This window comes from Canis lupus, chromosome 3 (assembly GCF_011100685.1).
Source record: "Canis lupus familiaris isolate Mischka breed German Shepherd chromosome 3, alternate assembly UU_Cfam_GSD_1.0, whole genome shotgun sequence".
Classification (NCBI taxonomy): Eukaryota; Metazoa; Chordata; class Mammalia; order Carnivora; family Canidae; genus Canis; species Canis lupus.
In genome coordinates, this window is record NC_049224.1 from 14,954,476 (window position 1) to 14,969,575 (window position 15,100).

Here is a 15,100-nt window from a genome sequence, read left to right on the forward strand (position 1 = left end):
AAAGAATTTGAGTTAAATTTTGGACACGTTGAGTTCAAGGGACTTTTGAACCAGCAATGTTGAAATGCATAGTAAATGTTTGGAATTATGTGTTAAGGTTTTGGAGGAAGAGCTAGGTTTAAGATACAGACTTTGAATTTTGCAGCATAGAAATAATATATGGATGAAGTTACTCAGTGAAAAGCCTGTAGAATAAGAAGAAGACCAAGAAAAAAAAAAATAAGACCAAGAATTCCAGCATGAAATAGACTGCAAGAAAAAGGAAAATTTTCTGTATTTCCTTTCCCAAGTCAGGCAAGGGGAATAAGGATATTTAGGAAGATACAACCTGAGAACTAATAGGAATAGATTTTTTGAGATCTGAGGAGGATGAAATCCAAATGAAAAAAAGTAAAACAGAATTTCTAAAAATTGAAATGCTTTTAGAAAAAAATCTACTCTGGTAAAATTACATAAAAATAAGCTGTAGCTTTGAATGAAGAATGTTTAGGGAAAGTAATAAAAATGAGAAGCAGGTCTAGTGAGAACTCTGTGTGAATATCAGTGTTTAATGACAGAGATGAGAGAGGATGTTTATTAATTTAATAAAAACTAGTTTGATTAAGCAAAGAATAAAACAATGGCTCTTGCTCAGTGGAACAGAGAGAAGATTTATTGTGTATTTCTGATAGAACCAGACCAAAACAAACCCCCAAAACAACTATATGAACTTTGAGTCTCAGAAGGAAAGGAACTGGGCAATTACAGGACCTCAGCAAAAAATCCATGCACTTTCTCTTGGGAGGCTGAATTTAACCTGATATACCATCAACTGGTTCCCTGTTCCATCCTTTATTCCAAATTTAGGATAGTTCGGTTTGGGTCAGATGTCTGTATCTTGGATAATTAGTTATGACAGGAAAGCTGGTTCCTTTGCCATAGAACTTGACCACCATTGTGTATCCCTACATTGTTTATCAGATTAAAAAAGAAATTTGAGCCAGACAGCTACCTAAATTGGGAACTCCTACCACAAACCTGTAAATAGATGTGTAAGGGACAAGAAAGGAACTAGGAAGCGTCATACTTAGGAAGCTTGGCAAGAGAGGAAACGTCAAGGAAGGAGTATCTGTCAGTATCAAATAGTGCAGAGATTGAGTATAGTAGGAATTGAAAAATATTTTGTCACTTTCAATGCAAGGATAGAGGCAGAAACCAGACTGCTCTGAGTTGAGAAGTGAATGAGAGAGGAGATAAAAGGTGAGGAAATAAGGACTACTGTTTGAAGATGTTGGGCTGTGAATAGAAGGAGGTTCTAGGGAGAGGTTTTTGGTTTCTAAACAGCAAGAAGTGAACATGTTTACAGTCAGCTGAAAAAGGATCTTGATGACCTAGGACTAGTTAGTGATAATATGCTATTAACAGCATTTTAGGAGAAAGTCTTAAATCCTTGGAACATACTTTAGGACCTACACTTTTTAGAAGCACCAATTTAGATACAAAGTACATACTAAGTTTAAATCATTCTTACCTAGTTATTAGAAGAAAATTCCTTAAAAATATAATCGACACATCTTATAAGCTGTGTTTGTTATTATTCCTGGTTGATACACAGAATACAATTGCCTTTTTGAAAGTACTTGGTAACTTAAACTTTCTACTAATGCAGATGTACTATTTTCCAGATTAATAAGGCTTTTTTTTACTGTGCTTGAAAAGTCATTAGTTAATCCTTAACCCCATGATTTGTGACTATCTTTAGGTCTAATCTAAAAATATATAATGATTTTATGACTTTTAAATCATGTGAGATGTGTGAATGCTAAGTTATAAAAGAATGTGGAAATGAAAATTTGTGTTCACATTATCTTGGTTTCACTGTTGTATCAAAGCAAGAGATGGCGAGGATTGCATATTGAAGATTAGGGCGTCATTAAAATAAAAATATTTTCTAGAAAGAGCAGTGCATTGAAAAATAAAGAAAGCAGTGTCAAGTTTGGTGGGTAAAACATATGACAATTAATTCTGTTTGCTTGTCAAGCTACCATAGTGCAGTCTGACTGATCCTGTCAATTTCTGCCTCACACATGCACATATTTAAATTCCTAATAGAGGAGTTACAAAGGGGATTTTAATAGCCATAACATGGTAATGTGCATTCTTATGGGATATATATTAATATTCCCACTCATATAACTATAATGATCAGAGTTTTCACAATTATTAATAGAAAGCATATCATTCTTTGGTAGAAGTCCTAATACCTAGATGAGAGTTGAGAAGATAAAGAATAGAATATCAAAAAAAAAACAAAAAAAAAACAAAAAAAAATAAAAAACAAACAAACAAAAAAACAACAACAAAAAAAAACAAACAAACAAAAAAAAAAGAATAGAATATCAAGTTCTTTATTTCCTAACATAGGACTTTAGTGCAAAAGGCATTTTAAATGATTATCAAGAAATTGAGATCCATTTGAGTTGTTTCTTAGTCTTTGGAGAGGCCAAAACATTAAAATTTCAACTTGATGAAAAGAAATAAATTTTTGGTGACTTTGAAATATCACAGGGGGAAGATCTAGCCTTAATAAAATGTATTTTTGTAAATTGGTTTCATAATGAAGGAAATTTATAATGGTTCTAGGGAAAGCTATCAAATACTTATGGCAGTAAATAAGTCACTACATATAAGATGTAAAATAATGATTTTTTTTTTTTTTTTTTTTTTTTTTAAGTACAAGTCCATACAGGGAGGCAGTTTATAGCATTGGGATTAAGGAAGCCTTTGAAGCAATCTGAATCCCAGCTTTCCCACTTCTATATAAGTGATCTTGGTCAACTCAAAGAAACCTCTCTGTTTCTACATCTTTAATATGGAGACTATAATAGTACCTATCCCATAGGATTATGGTGAGAATTAAATGAGTTCATACATATAAAATCGTTAGAACAATCCATAGCCCATAAAAATGCTATATAAAAGTTAGCTGTAATTATCATTAAAATTACTGTTTAGCCACCATACCTTGAATCTGTCTTAATAAAGAAATACAGTGAACTACATAAAATTTTCAAAATTTCAGGAAAGTTATGATATTGATATTTAGTAAAGTTATGGTATTTATGATATTGATAGGACTTCGTGAATGATCCAGGAGAACTACTCTGTGACTAGATATGGTTAGAAAAGTAGAAATGTGCCAGACTGGAAAGAAATCCTGGAAAAAAATTTTCACTCTGCTTCCCCCCCCACCCCGCCCCAATCCAGCTACTCACACCAAACCAGCAATATAACAAATAATGCAAAGAATATAAAGGATACAAAGAATAATAGGTCAGGGATACATGATGTCTGTGAAGGTATGGTTCTCCAATGTCACCTGCTGTTTCTTGTGGAGGCACAATGCCCCCAATCAGTTGCTCTCATATATCTTTTGTTGAGTGCCAAGTATGCCAAGCCTGAGGAGCCAAGGAATGTACACTAGCTGCTTCTTAGAATATTTTAGGAAGCTGAGGGGTTGGGGGTGAAAAATCAGTACTAGGCATCTACCTATTACCATAAAAGAATGTCTTGCAGCCTCACATTTCCTCTTGTCACATATTATTTCTTGCTAAGCTATGGATTACATATAACTTTTCATGTAACAGTCCTGGGGGAGGGAAAAGGAAATAATTTAAAATGGCTCTGAGTGCATGATATAGGAAAAATGATGGTATTAATGAGTGAAATAGTCCATTGAAAGAGTTAATTTGGAGGGAGGGTTTCCGAGATATGCCCTCCTCCTACCATTCCTTATAGAACACAGCAAATTTATAGCTAGAAGAAACCTCAGAGCCTAATAAATCCATCTATCTCATTTTATAAATGAGGAATATGAGCTCTGTCCCTCTTGAGAGATCAAATGACATACTCAAAGTCACATTAACAGAACTAGGATCAGAACTCAGATTTGTTGATTCTTCATTCAACGGTATTTAGAGTTAAATGCGGTTTAGTATAACATTTTGAAACCTGTTTAGTTAAATGTGGAGCATGAATTTTTTGATTAATCAGAACATTTCATTACCATGCTCATTAGAAGTATTTATTTTAGGCTAGACAATAGGACTCCAGGTAAACTAGAGCTGGGGGACGCATTAAGTTCACAGTTTGTAAGTCTGAAAAGGCATTTGACCTTCCTCACTGGGCTTTTCCACAGGGGAGAAGTCACATGGTCCTAATGTTTCCCCTTTACTAACTCATTTGCAGTGTAGATTTCTTCCCATTGGTTGGTCTTCCTGTCTTTTTTTCACTTTTTAAAAATGTATAGTTGATTATGAGAAAGCATGTCTTTGGTTGGTTTGAAGAAAAATGGCACTTTGGATTTTTATTATTGAAAAAACATGGAAAAAAAGATTAAATGAGGTTTCTAATCATTATATGTGTTTATTTTATTTTATTTATTTATTTATTTATTTATTTATTTATTATTATATGTGTTTAAATAATGAAAAGGAGGCCTTAAGTTAGAAAGGCATCATTTTAAAGTATGTTAAAAGACAAGTGAAATTCCAAAATTACTTTTGTGGGCTTTCTTTTGATCACATGAGATTTAGACTTTTTTTTTTTTTATCGCTTCATTTTAATGTTTTCTGGCCGTGCTTATAATATGTACATATTTTATTATAGTCACTGTTCTTAGGAATTTATAACTCAACTGTTAAAATTTGCCTGTGGCTGAAACTTGATCTACAGATGTTTGGCTTAGATATAACTCTTCAAACATGACTCATTTTTAAAAGGCAATAATTAATATTAGATTGGCTGTTAATACTTGTTTGAAATATTAAGCACTGTTTTTTTTAATCTTATACCAAAAATGATCAGAAACATTACAGGAGAATGAATATTTAAAAAAAAGTCCTGTGGAATGACAATTTCAAAAACAAAGTTACTGTCTTTTAAAATTTTTCAACTCTCAATTTTGGCTGATCATGGAATAGGATAAGAGACTTCATTCATTATGTCAAATGATGATTACCTCCCCGGTGACAACAGTTTACTAGTTGGAAGTACAGAAACATAAACAGAATGTGAAGCTCTGTCATGACCCACAGCTTCACTGCCACTTCCTTTTTTCCCCTAAATTTTTTTAAGATTGTTCTAGGTTTCTGAAATGCCACTGAGGTGTTTGGCAAGTTACATTAGTACCTTAATAATTCACTTTTTTGTTCTTAAGGTCATAGCTATTTTTACTTAGAGAATTACAGTGCTCTTCGCTTATCGTCTTATTTTTTTACGGTCCCCTTTAGTGTCTCCTCCTTTAGAGGAGAGACTGTCCAATCACCTTCTTCGTCTCCTCCCCCTCTCCCACAGTGTCCAGGTACAGGGTCAGCTGTAGGCCCATGGAGTGCATGGAAGGAAGTGAGAGGATTAGTGCCTGTACTCATACCCATTTGGTGTGTGCTGCTTTGTCACCACAGTCCTGCAGGATCACTGCCATCCTACTGAGAAAAGTTTATATTCAGACTTGAGCATCACTTAACCACAGTCTACTCTCTCCTTTTAATTTATTTCTCATGTTGGTCCTATGAATCTCTGAAGAGAGATTAATTTATAATTTCCTCATTTTATTAATTCTATTGTGCCCATGAAGTTTTCTTTTATCCTATCACACAGTATCTTAAACTTGCTGCCTGTTTACCCCTTCACTTACATCTGACTTTTGCTTCTATTGTCCTTCATCACCTTGGAACCATGTCTTACAGAAGCATCACAGATCTATGCTGGTCATGTGAAAGCTCTGAATGATCATCATTTTCGTACCCTGTTGTTATCAAATGGCATTACCTTAATGTATTCTTTGTATTTATTGATTAACTTCTCTACTGAGGTTAGATAGAGAAAATCATGCAACTATACGTATTGAGTACCCTTCAAAATCATGTACTGAACCCCATCTGAATGCTCAACGTGTTTCAGTCCATTATTTTATTCCAGAACTCATTTCAGTGAAAGATATGATGCACATCTAATACCAAAATAACACAGAACAACAGATTTTCTTTTAACAGCATTTGCAAGCACAAATACCACAAAATAATACAAAAACTTTGGTGAAGTGTTCACAGTCAAGAGATCTCTAGGAATTAACATAAGTTTTGAGTTAGATTTTGAGAGGAGTGATAAACATGAATTGACAAGAGAAGTGTTAGGATTGGAAAATGTTTCAAATGAAGACAGATAATGTAAAATAAAAGATTAAAAACCCCTTGAGAGTAGGCATAATTTTTTTAAAGTATTTTTCTTAAATACATAGTTAAAACAAAGCACCACAGGCCCAAAAAGGTGTCACTCAGACCAAGTTTCCAAACTGGGTTTAACACCCAATCTAATTGCGATTTCAAATTCCACCAGAAATGTGGCCTTAACTGGTCAGGAAATTTTTCTTTTCCTCAATGCCAAGAAGCCCTGTCACCTGGGTCCTCTCCATTCCCTAACGAAAGATGAAGGTAATTTTCATTAAGACCCCTAGCTATTTCTCCTAGGAAACAACCTCCTCTGGAACATTCCTTTTCTCTTACTAATAACTCTTGTGCCCCCACGCTGTTCAGTAATATCCTTCCATTTTGTAGAACTCCTGACAGTGCTTCTCTATTTGCTAGATGAAGTGCTGCTGATTGATAATTAGCAAAGCCAGTTAGATCTTCAAATTCATTTGGTTGAATTTTGCTTTTTTAACATGTATAAAATAAGTACTAACTGCCAAAATATAGGAAAACACTAAGTATTAGGAAGAAAATATTAACTGTAGTCTAAATATCTAGGGATACCCATTTTAACATTTTGGTTAATATTTCCACAAAACTATGTTTTGTATGCAGTGATTCATTTCTCAAGAGACCAGATACCCTTAAATTTTAGAACCAAATAGATCCAGTTCAAATTCTACTCCTAACACTAGATGACTGCTCTGTAACATGTGGATGTTAGTTAATCTCTCTGGGCCCACATTCCTTTCCCTATAAATGAGGATAATAACTATTTCATAGAGTTATGAGGATTAAGGAAGATTATGTATATTAAAGTAGCTTGTACATAGTAGATACATAACAAATCATATTGCTGTTTAAGCTGAGTTTTGTACCTATTATGTTTTGAATATGTAGTATCTGAACCATTGAGGCTTTATAGTATTGACAAATTAAGACAAGTCTGAACAGAGTATTGATATATAACTGCTTTTATTAGAGAAGCTAACTACAAAGTATTTACCAAGTAATTTGAGAGTAATTAGAGAGGCTAACTACAGAGTATTTACCAATAAATCCTTATGTAATTCAGAGGTTAGGATTTCTAAGAGTGCCTGGGTGGCTCAGTTGGTTAAGCGTCTACTTTCAGCTCAGGTCATGATCCCAGGGCCTTGGGATAGAGCCCTTCAACAGTTTCCCTTCTCAGTGGAGAGCCTGCTTCTCCCTCTGCTCCCCGCTCCTGCTCTCTCACACTATCTCTGTCGCTGTCTCTGTCTCTCTCTCAAATAAATAAATACATAAGTCTTTTTTTTTAAAAAAAGTTTGAGCTTTCTACAAAACCCTCAACTAATCAGTTTTTTCATTACAAAAATGAAATTTTATCTTCTTGCAACAATTTCTGAGTGGCTTATGATCTGAAGAGTTGAACTACGCAAAATTATTTAAAAATATGGAAATACAGAAGCTGAATTCATTATTAGTATTATTGGCCTTTGGGTTTAGAAATGACTGTTCTGATAATAGCTGTAACTAGTTGAGCTCCTAGGGAGATAAGAGGATCTCAGACTCACTGGTTATATAGAAATCTTAAAGTTTTGGTGCCCTAAGGATGTATGACTTTCAAATTAGTATTTATTATGATATAAGTCAGTATTTGTTCACAAATGAGAAATTATACCTTTTACTGCAAAATATTTTGATGGACAATCTATGAGTATGAAGATTGTGATATTTTAAAATGATGTTTGTGATTATTCTGTATTGGGAACTAATTACTTTATAAATGACAAACCTTGTGATGCCATAGACTTTTATGTTAAAGTGTTTAGTTGGGTGTTCCTTTTTAAAATAAAATCTCTCAGAGAAAACTAAAAGCTTTCTCCCAAGACTACTTCATTGAAGTTCCAGATGATGCCTACGAGAAATGTTCAGCTCTTTCTTTTTTTTTTTTTTTCAGCTCTTTCATTATAGAATATAAATAAGCTGAATTTCTTATAATTAAATAATTGAAGATGAGGAAATCCATTAGTGTTGTAGCCTCTACAGAACTTTTTCTTTTTTTTAAGATTTTATTTATTTATTCATGGGAGACACAGAAAGAGAGTGGCAGAGACACAGGCAGAGGGAGAAGCAGGCTCCATGCAGGGAGCTTGATGTGGGACTCAATCCCCAGACCCAGGATATGCCCTGAGCCAAAGGCAGATGGTCAACTGCTCAGCCACCTAGGCGTTCCTACTCTACAAAACTTTTTAGACAGTTTTTTAAATACTTTGTATTTATCCAGACTAAAACCACATTCCCCACAAGCCTTTTTCTTATTAATATTTATTCCATGTATATTTTTTATAATATATTTAAAGTTCTCATTCATTTATACTGTTAGTCATTATATATTTTATAAGCACTATTTTATGTCCAAAAATAACATACCTCTAAGTAAAACAGTTCACATTCACATTTTTAGTCTATCCTGTTGCCCTGCTTTACTTTTGCTCATGGCACTTCTCACCATGTGATCTTTTATAAAGTATACCTGCTCATGTGTTCTTAAAACAGATAAGAACTCCATGAAGGCAGGGACTTTGGCTTGTTGCAACTACATCCCCAGCTTCTGCAGCAGTGCCACTTATGTATCAGACATTCAAGAATATATACGGACTGACTGAATGAATGATGTGATACTGGGAAAATGCGTATCTTTCTAGGAAGAGTAGCATATGTAATATTTAGTCTGTTATGGGTACTTAGGTTGACGGGTGATAGAGGAACTCAAGGAAAATTTTGCCTTTTTCACACATAAATAGGGCTAGGGGATGACATTTAAAATTCAGAGGTTAGGATGTCCAGGTGAGTATGTTGACAGGAATGAAAGGAAGGTGTTGAATTGTTGCTGCCACCACCCTTGTTCACAGTGGTCTAGGAGGCTTTGTGATTTCCTTTTCAGCTCTTGGTTACAGTGAGAAGCAGCAGGATGTTTAAGTACTCTCTGAGGGGTGCTGTTTTGTTCAGGTTTCAAACCATAGAGAAGTGTGAAAATTAGGTCACACCTCATGAAAATTAAATAACAAAACACTCTGCCTAGTTTAATAATACCCTAGTTTTCCTACTGCTGTATTTCTTTTTACCTATAAGTGAGAATTACTATTTTTGGTTTAGTATCACAACTTGAGGGTTTTTTTTTCTTTATTTTTGAGGAACTGACATGTTTTTTATTCTTATTCCTCAGAATGGATTGTGGAGATGAATATTCCCATAATTCTTTTGACCTACATTGTCTGTTAAATTCATTTCCTGGAGAATTGGAATTTAAGCAGATCTTCAGTGACATTGATGAACAGATAGAACAAAATGCTGCAAGGTAAATATTGGTAATTATTTAAAACAAGTTGGTTTCATATTTCATTTACACATACTTTACCTGGTCTAGTTTTAGTATTTCCTACTCCTAGATCATTTTAGGCTTAGTATCATTAATTCTCCTGAAAAAAATTGATCAGATCCTCCCCCTTAGAATTTAACATGTTTTTTTTTCTTTATCTGATTAGTACTTTATTATTTTTTTTTTAAATTTTTTTTTTTTTTTTTTTTAAAGACCCGCTACAAGCACCTGGCTAGCTCAGCGGGTTGAGCACGAGACTCTTTTTTTTTTTTTTTTTAATTTTTATTTATTTACTTATGATAGTCACAGAGAGAGAGAGAGAGAGAGAGGCAGAGACACAGGCAGAGGGAGAAGCAGGCTCCATGCATCGGGAGCCTGATATGGGATTCGATCCCGGGTCTCCAGGATCACGCCCTGGGCCAAAGGCAGGCGCCAAACCGCTGCGCCACCCAGGGATCCCTGATTAGTACTTTAAATAACACTTGAAAATAGAGGCACTGTCTTCAAATAGATAAAATAAAGCTTATTGAATTACTATTAATTTCTTAGAGTTGCCAACATTGAAGGCTTGGATTTTCATATGTTTAGCATTACATATCCTCTTGATAGATAAGCATAGAAATTAAAAATTTGAAATTAAGGTATTAAAATAAAGTGGTATAGTATAAGGCCACGGATTGCTTGAGTTGCCGAAAAAAGATCATGAAAAATATATTTTTTTATGTAATGTTTGTCATTATAAGTTTCCTTACTTGTAAGGCTAGAGACTCCATAGAGAGTTGCTATGCAAAGTTGGTCTTCATTACCTACTCCAAAAGCTATGCTACCAAACATGAAGAGTTGCAATAACAGCTAAGTAGCTTGCCATTTATTAATACATGTTTTTTGATAGAAAGGACTTTGTCTTTACGTGTTTGTCAATCCTAGGGTCCGTCATTTCACTTATTTTTATCCATTTAATCAAAGGTTCCAATACTTTACCTCAGGTAGATTTTAAATATGAAAACTACAGTAAAGACTTCTAATGTGGAATGATATGTAGTATTTCCTTTTTAAAATTTAGGATATAGTTATATTGAATCGTCAAAGAAACCAAACCAAGCAAGTGAAATGTTCCTATGGGTTTTTTTTCCTCCTCACGTTTTATATAAGAATGCAGTCATTTTTTTAAGTAAATAAATAACTTAAATTCAAATGAAAGCATGATGTTGGGGAATTAAAATTAAAATTTCTCACCCCAGACATTCTCTCCGCGAAGGCAGAAGAGAACAAAACTAATTCTATTATTCAACAGACATTAAACCAGAATGCAATGCATATCACAAGCATTCTGCTAAGAGATTGTAAAGATGGAGCTAGGAATCTCATCCTTTTATATAACGGAGTAGAAACAACTTGTTACAAGCTTTTTTCAAGATAAGTGATAGCTAGTCCTCAAGTAGAGGATTTGGTAGCACATTTTTCACATATACTTCATCATAACTTTACCTGTGTTAAAGGATACCTATGTTATCTTGAGGAGAAACACATTTCTCATATCTTTATGACAAGATGTGATTTTGGAGATTGGAACAAAGCATGCACTGAAGTTAGCCTCCTACTCTTGGGCAGGAACTTTAAGCCAGGGAACCATCTCCCTTGGTTGTTTGCATTTCGAAAAGATGGCTTTCAGGTTCTTGAGAAAGATAGTCCTGGGTGAAAATGCTGACAAAAGGTCTATCTTGTCTTTTAAGGGACACATTTCATAGAAGTGAAAAAATTTTTTAAATTATTAATTTCTAAGATACGTTAAGAAAAAGAAGAGAGGGAAATCTGTTCCCTTCTTTTTTTTTTTTTTGTTTTTGTTCCCTTATTTTCAACAGGGAGAATTAAGGCTCTTATTTTTAATTATATATATATATATATATATATATATATAGAGAGAGAGAGAGAGAGAGAGAGAGTATGCACATACACACACATGCACCTACATATACGTTATGTATGTTTATGTATTTTTTAAAGATAATGTATATATGATTTAACCGTACTGAAGACTATGAGTTATAATTTATATATAATATAAAATAACCATATTAAACTTTAGTATAACTGCATATTTACATAATTTATATATTTTATATTAATATATTTTATGGCACAATCTTTAACCCAAAGAAACTTATAAATGAAAATAATATCAGCTTAAATATATTTATAAGTCATTTATCTAAATTCCAGAGATGGTTATATTAAAACAAATTTAAATAATTTTTGAGAGGTAACCTGTCTTCATAATCACATTTAGGCTTTTTCAAAACAAAACAAATCATTGAACCCTGATGCTTTTGTTATAGACTACTTCATTTTTATTTGCTAAACCATCTGTAGTTAATTTCCTACCCTACCTGGTCAATAAGAAATCATGCTTAGAAGTAAAACAGTGATTAAAATATTGTACTTTGCATTCATAAGTTGTTATTTAGGTCAAAACTCAGATGTTATTAAAAAGAAAATATGACATGGAATATAAGAATATAATTTTTAAATTAAAAATATTTTATTGCCCATATATTAAAACAAAGCTAGAACAGAACCACCTCAAGTGACCATTGATCTTCACGAGGGATAAAATAAGGGAGTAGCAGTATGTGCTGTACGCTACATTTAGAATAAAGTCTATTTTTCATCAAATTCAATTATGTTTTTATTATACTCTAGAGAATAAACATAATAGTAGAGGGTGTATATATTTTTAAGAATAAAATACTGAATAATAACCATGGTTCAGAAGAATGTAAATCATTTATGTACTCATTTATTGCCTTCTAACAGAATAGCTTTTAGAAAATTGTATGTCATGACGAATCAGTTATGCCACACTTACACTGCAGTAGCTGAATTACCCTTGGCATTTTTGTATTCTAACAGTTCTATTTATCTCTCAATGGTGTACATTGAATAAGTAATGAACATCTGTATGATATGGGTTTACCAGATACTTTTTAAAGGAAAAAACATTACTGATTCATTTTTAAATATGGTATTTTTCCTTACCCTTGAATTTTTAAAGTTGTGTTTCTAGCAGTGACCCTGGATTCTAAGTGTATATGCCTTCCCTCTTCTTAATATCATCAGGTTTTATGAGCCACAGGGTCTTTTGCTTCCCCAAAGCAGTGATTCACCAGAATGGAGTAGAGTGCCCAGAGGTCAGTGAACCTTCTCCTGCCCTTCAAGAGAGGCTGTCCTTCTCTCAGACCATTTTCCCTTTTACGTCGTCATTTCCATTCAAGTCAGAGCTAGGTGACTCTTAGGTCTGACCGTGGAACTCAGTGATGGCAAATCATTTACTTTTAATACATACCAGAATTGGTAACCAGAAGGTAAATAACCTGCCAAAGAGGAATACTGTGTATGTTGTAGCCACAAACTCAACTTAGTTCAGTAACTGAAAACTGCATGGGGCATTGAAATATTTTTTGAGCTAAATGGAACTTAATAGTTGAACTAGATACTGAGGTGTACAAGTTTTATTGGGATCAAAATATGACATAGAATGATTTTCTTAATGTTCAGTTGGATACAACTGTATAATTAAAAGTTTATTTTACTTTTCTGTTCTCTAAATACAGACAGTCTTTGGGTGTCTCTCAGGACCTAAGTTTTGCTGGTACTGGTACAGGATTACTACTTTTTTTTTTTTTTTAACCTAAAGAAAGAACAAGAAGTGTTACCATGGATTACATGTGTCTCAATCCAGGAGATGGGCACAAGGGTGGGAGGCATTAATTTTAAATTGTCATAGAACGTTGGATACATGGTTTCTATAAATTTAACCATGCTTATCTACAGAGGATATTCCATAGATTACATTTACTTTTCACATAATGCTTATTTTTTGTGTGTGTTTATATATGAAATTTGGGGGAGGAATATTCCACATGATGGCCTAAAGCTATTGAAAGAAGTAACCAAAAGAAATCTTCAAATAAGCTATCAATTTAGGACTTGTCATGGTAGAACCACAAATCTGCCTGTGGGCACACACCTTCACATTAATATATTATACGGCCATAGCAAATTATATAAAATGAAAATTAGTGATTTCAGAGACTGTACTGAGTGTTATTATTTCTGGCAATATGTTGGCACTTATTTAGTAATAACAAGAGGATGCAAGTTAATAACTTCTTTTTTAACTTCAGTGTTTGTACTTTTGTGTTTCTTTATGCTTGTGTATTTCCTCTCACCAAATTCCTACTTGTTCTCCTAAATTACTGAATAAGACAAGGCTACCTGGAAAGAAACCTGAAAGGTTTCCTCATCTGTCCTTGAACCCAGATTAAGACTTAAGTAGGTGCTTTCCAGTTTCCCCTCTCCAAACCCTCCTGGTATTGAGTATTTCCTCCCATACCCCACTCCTTTTGTCTTCCTCAGAATTGATAATGCTTCCGGGCAGGGCAGATAGCTTCCTGGGCCGCAATAGCTCAGCAGCCTAAACTTTGCCTGACCCCATTTACATTTTCCACTTTTTAAACTTATGCAATCCTCCCAGTGAAACTTTCAACCTGAAGTCCACAGATGCATGCAGGTGGGAATGGAGGTGTAAGGGAGAAGCCTGGTGGCCTATGGAGCCACTTTCTTGTCACCATTTTCTGTCACTATCAGCTCCACTGTTTGAATGTCTGTGGTGTTCCTATGTTGTGTGTCCTCAATGTTGCCCTTAGCTATCCACTTTAGGAGCCTGAGGAGTAGTAGTGTAAATTGTGGGACCAGTATCTCCATTAGATGAATATTAAATGATTCTTTCAAGCAATATTTGCTTTGTAAGTGTCTGACATTTTTTCAAAGTACAGTTTTTATTTTTATATGTGTTAGCTTCACCTGTTCTTGCTCAAATTATCTGTAAGGCAAAAACAAATTTTTATTTGAGGATATTTTTAAAGAATATTATTATAATTATCTGTTCATGGGAAATAAAGGGATTTATTTATTTATTTATAACTTGTTATGATAATAAAAATGTAAATAATAGTATACTAGAATTCCACACCCAATAAGATTGATACAACAATAGTTAGGCCACTGTTTCCCAAGGAGGATAATAGTTACTTGGCTCCTGGAAAATAAGCCCTCATTTCTGAGGTAAAAAAACCAAGGATACTTGGTGAAGACCTGGCCCAACTCTGAGGGCAAGAAGGGAAGGAGATACTAAAGGAGAACTGACTGATAGCAATGAGATGTGCATTCAGTGGCTGGCTCATCTTTCCTGTCAGATAGTTGATACCTTTGCTAATCACAGTCCTAGTACCAGAATGTCATGACTAAGAATATCTTTCTATGAGATGGTTTGGGAGCTGAGGGGCAGGTAGAGGGGATTCTAAAGTGGGGATTGTTACTTCCTTCATGTCTACTTTAAAGCCTTCAATTGTCCAACACTGCCTAAACAGTCCTGGCACAAAGTAGGTTAGAAGATAGTCAATAAATGTACATTAGGCATGGTTGTCAGGCTTCTGTTGTGTTTGCCTTATCT

At 34.0% G+C, this 15,100-nt stretch overlaps 1 protein-coding gene across 4 annotated transcripts in view; it reads left to right on the forward strand.

Annotated features, from left to right (window-relative positions):
• Positions 1-15,100, forward strand: part of KIAA0825 (uncharacterized protein KIAA0825 homolog) — a 382,383-nt gene that overhangs the window by 40,617 nt on the left and 326,666 nt on the right. For 3 of the 4 annotated variants that reach the window (XM_038532321.1, XM_038532323.1, XM_038532322.1), the window contains exon 3: positions 9,436-9,567. In XM_038532321.1, the coding sequence (XP_038388249.1) occupies positions 9,437-9,567 (131 nt within the window). In that variant the 5' untranslated portion in view covers position 9,436. Of the gene's footprint in view, positions 1-9,435; positions 9,568-15,100 lie in introns of those variants that run through there. The other variant, XM_038532324.1, reaches the window with a different exon arrangement.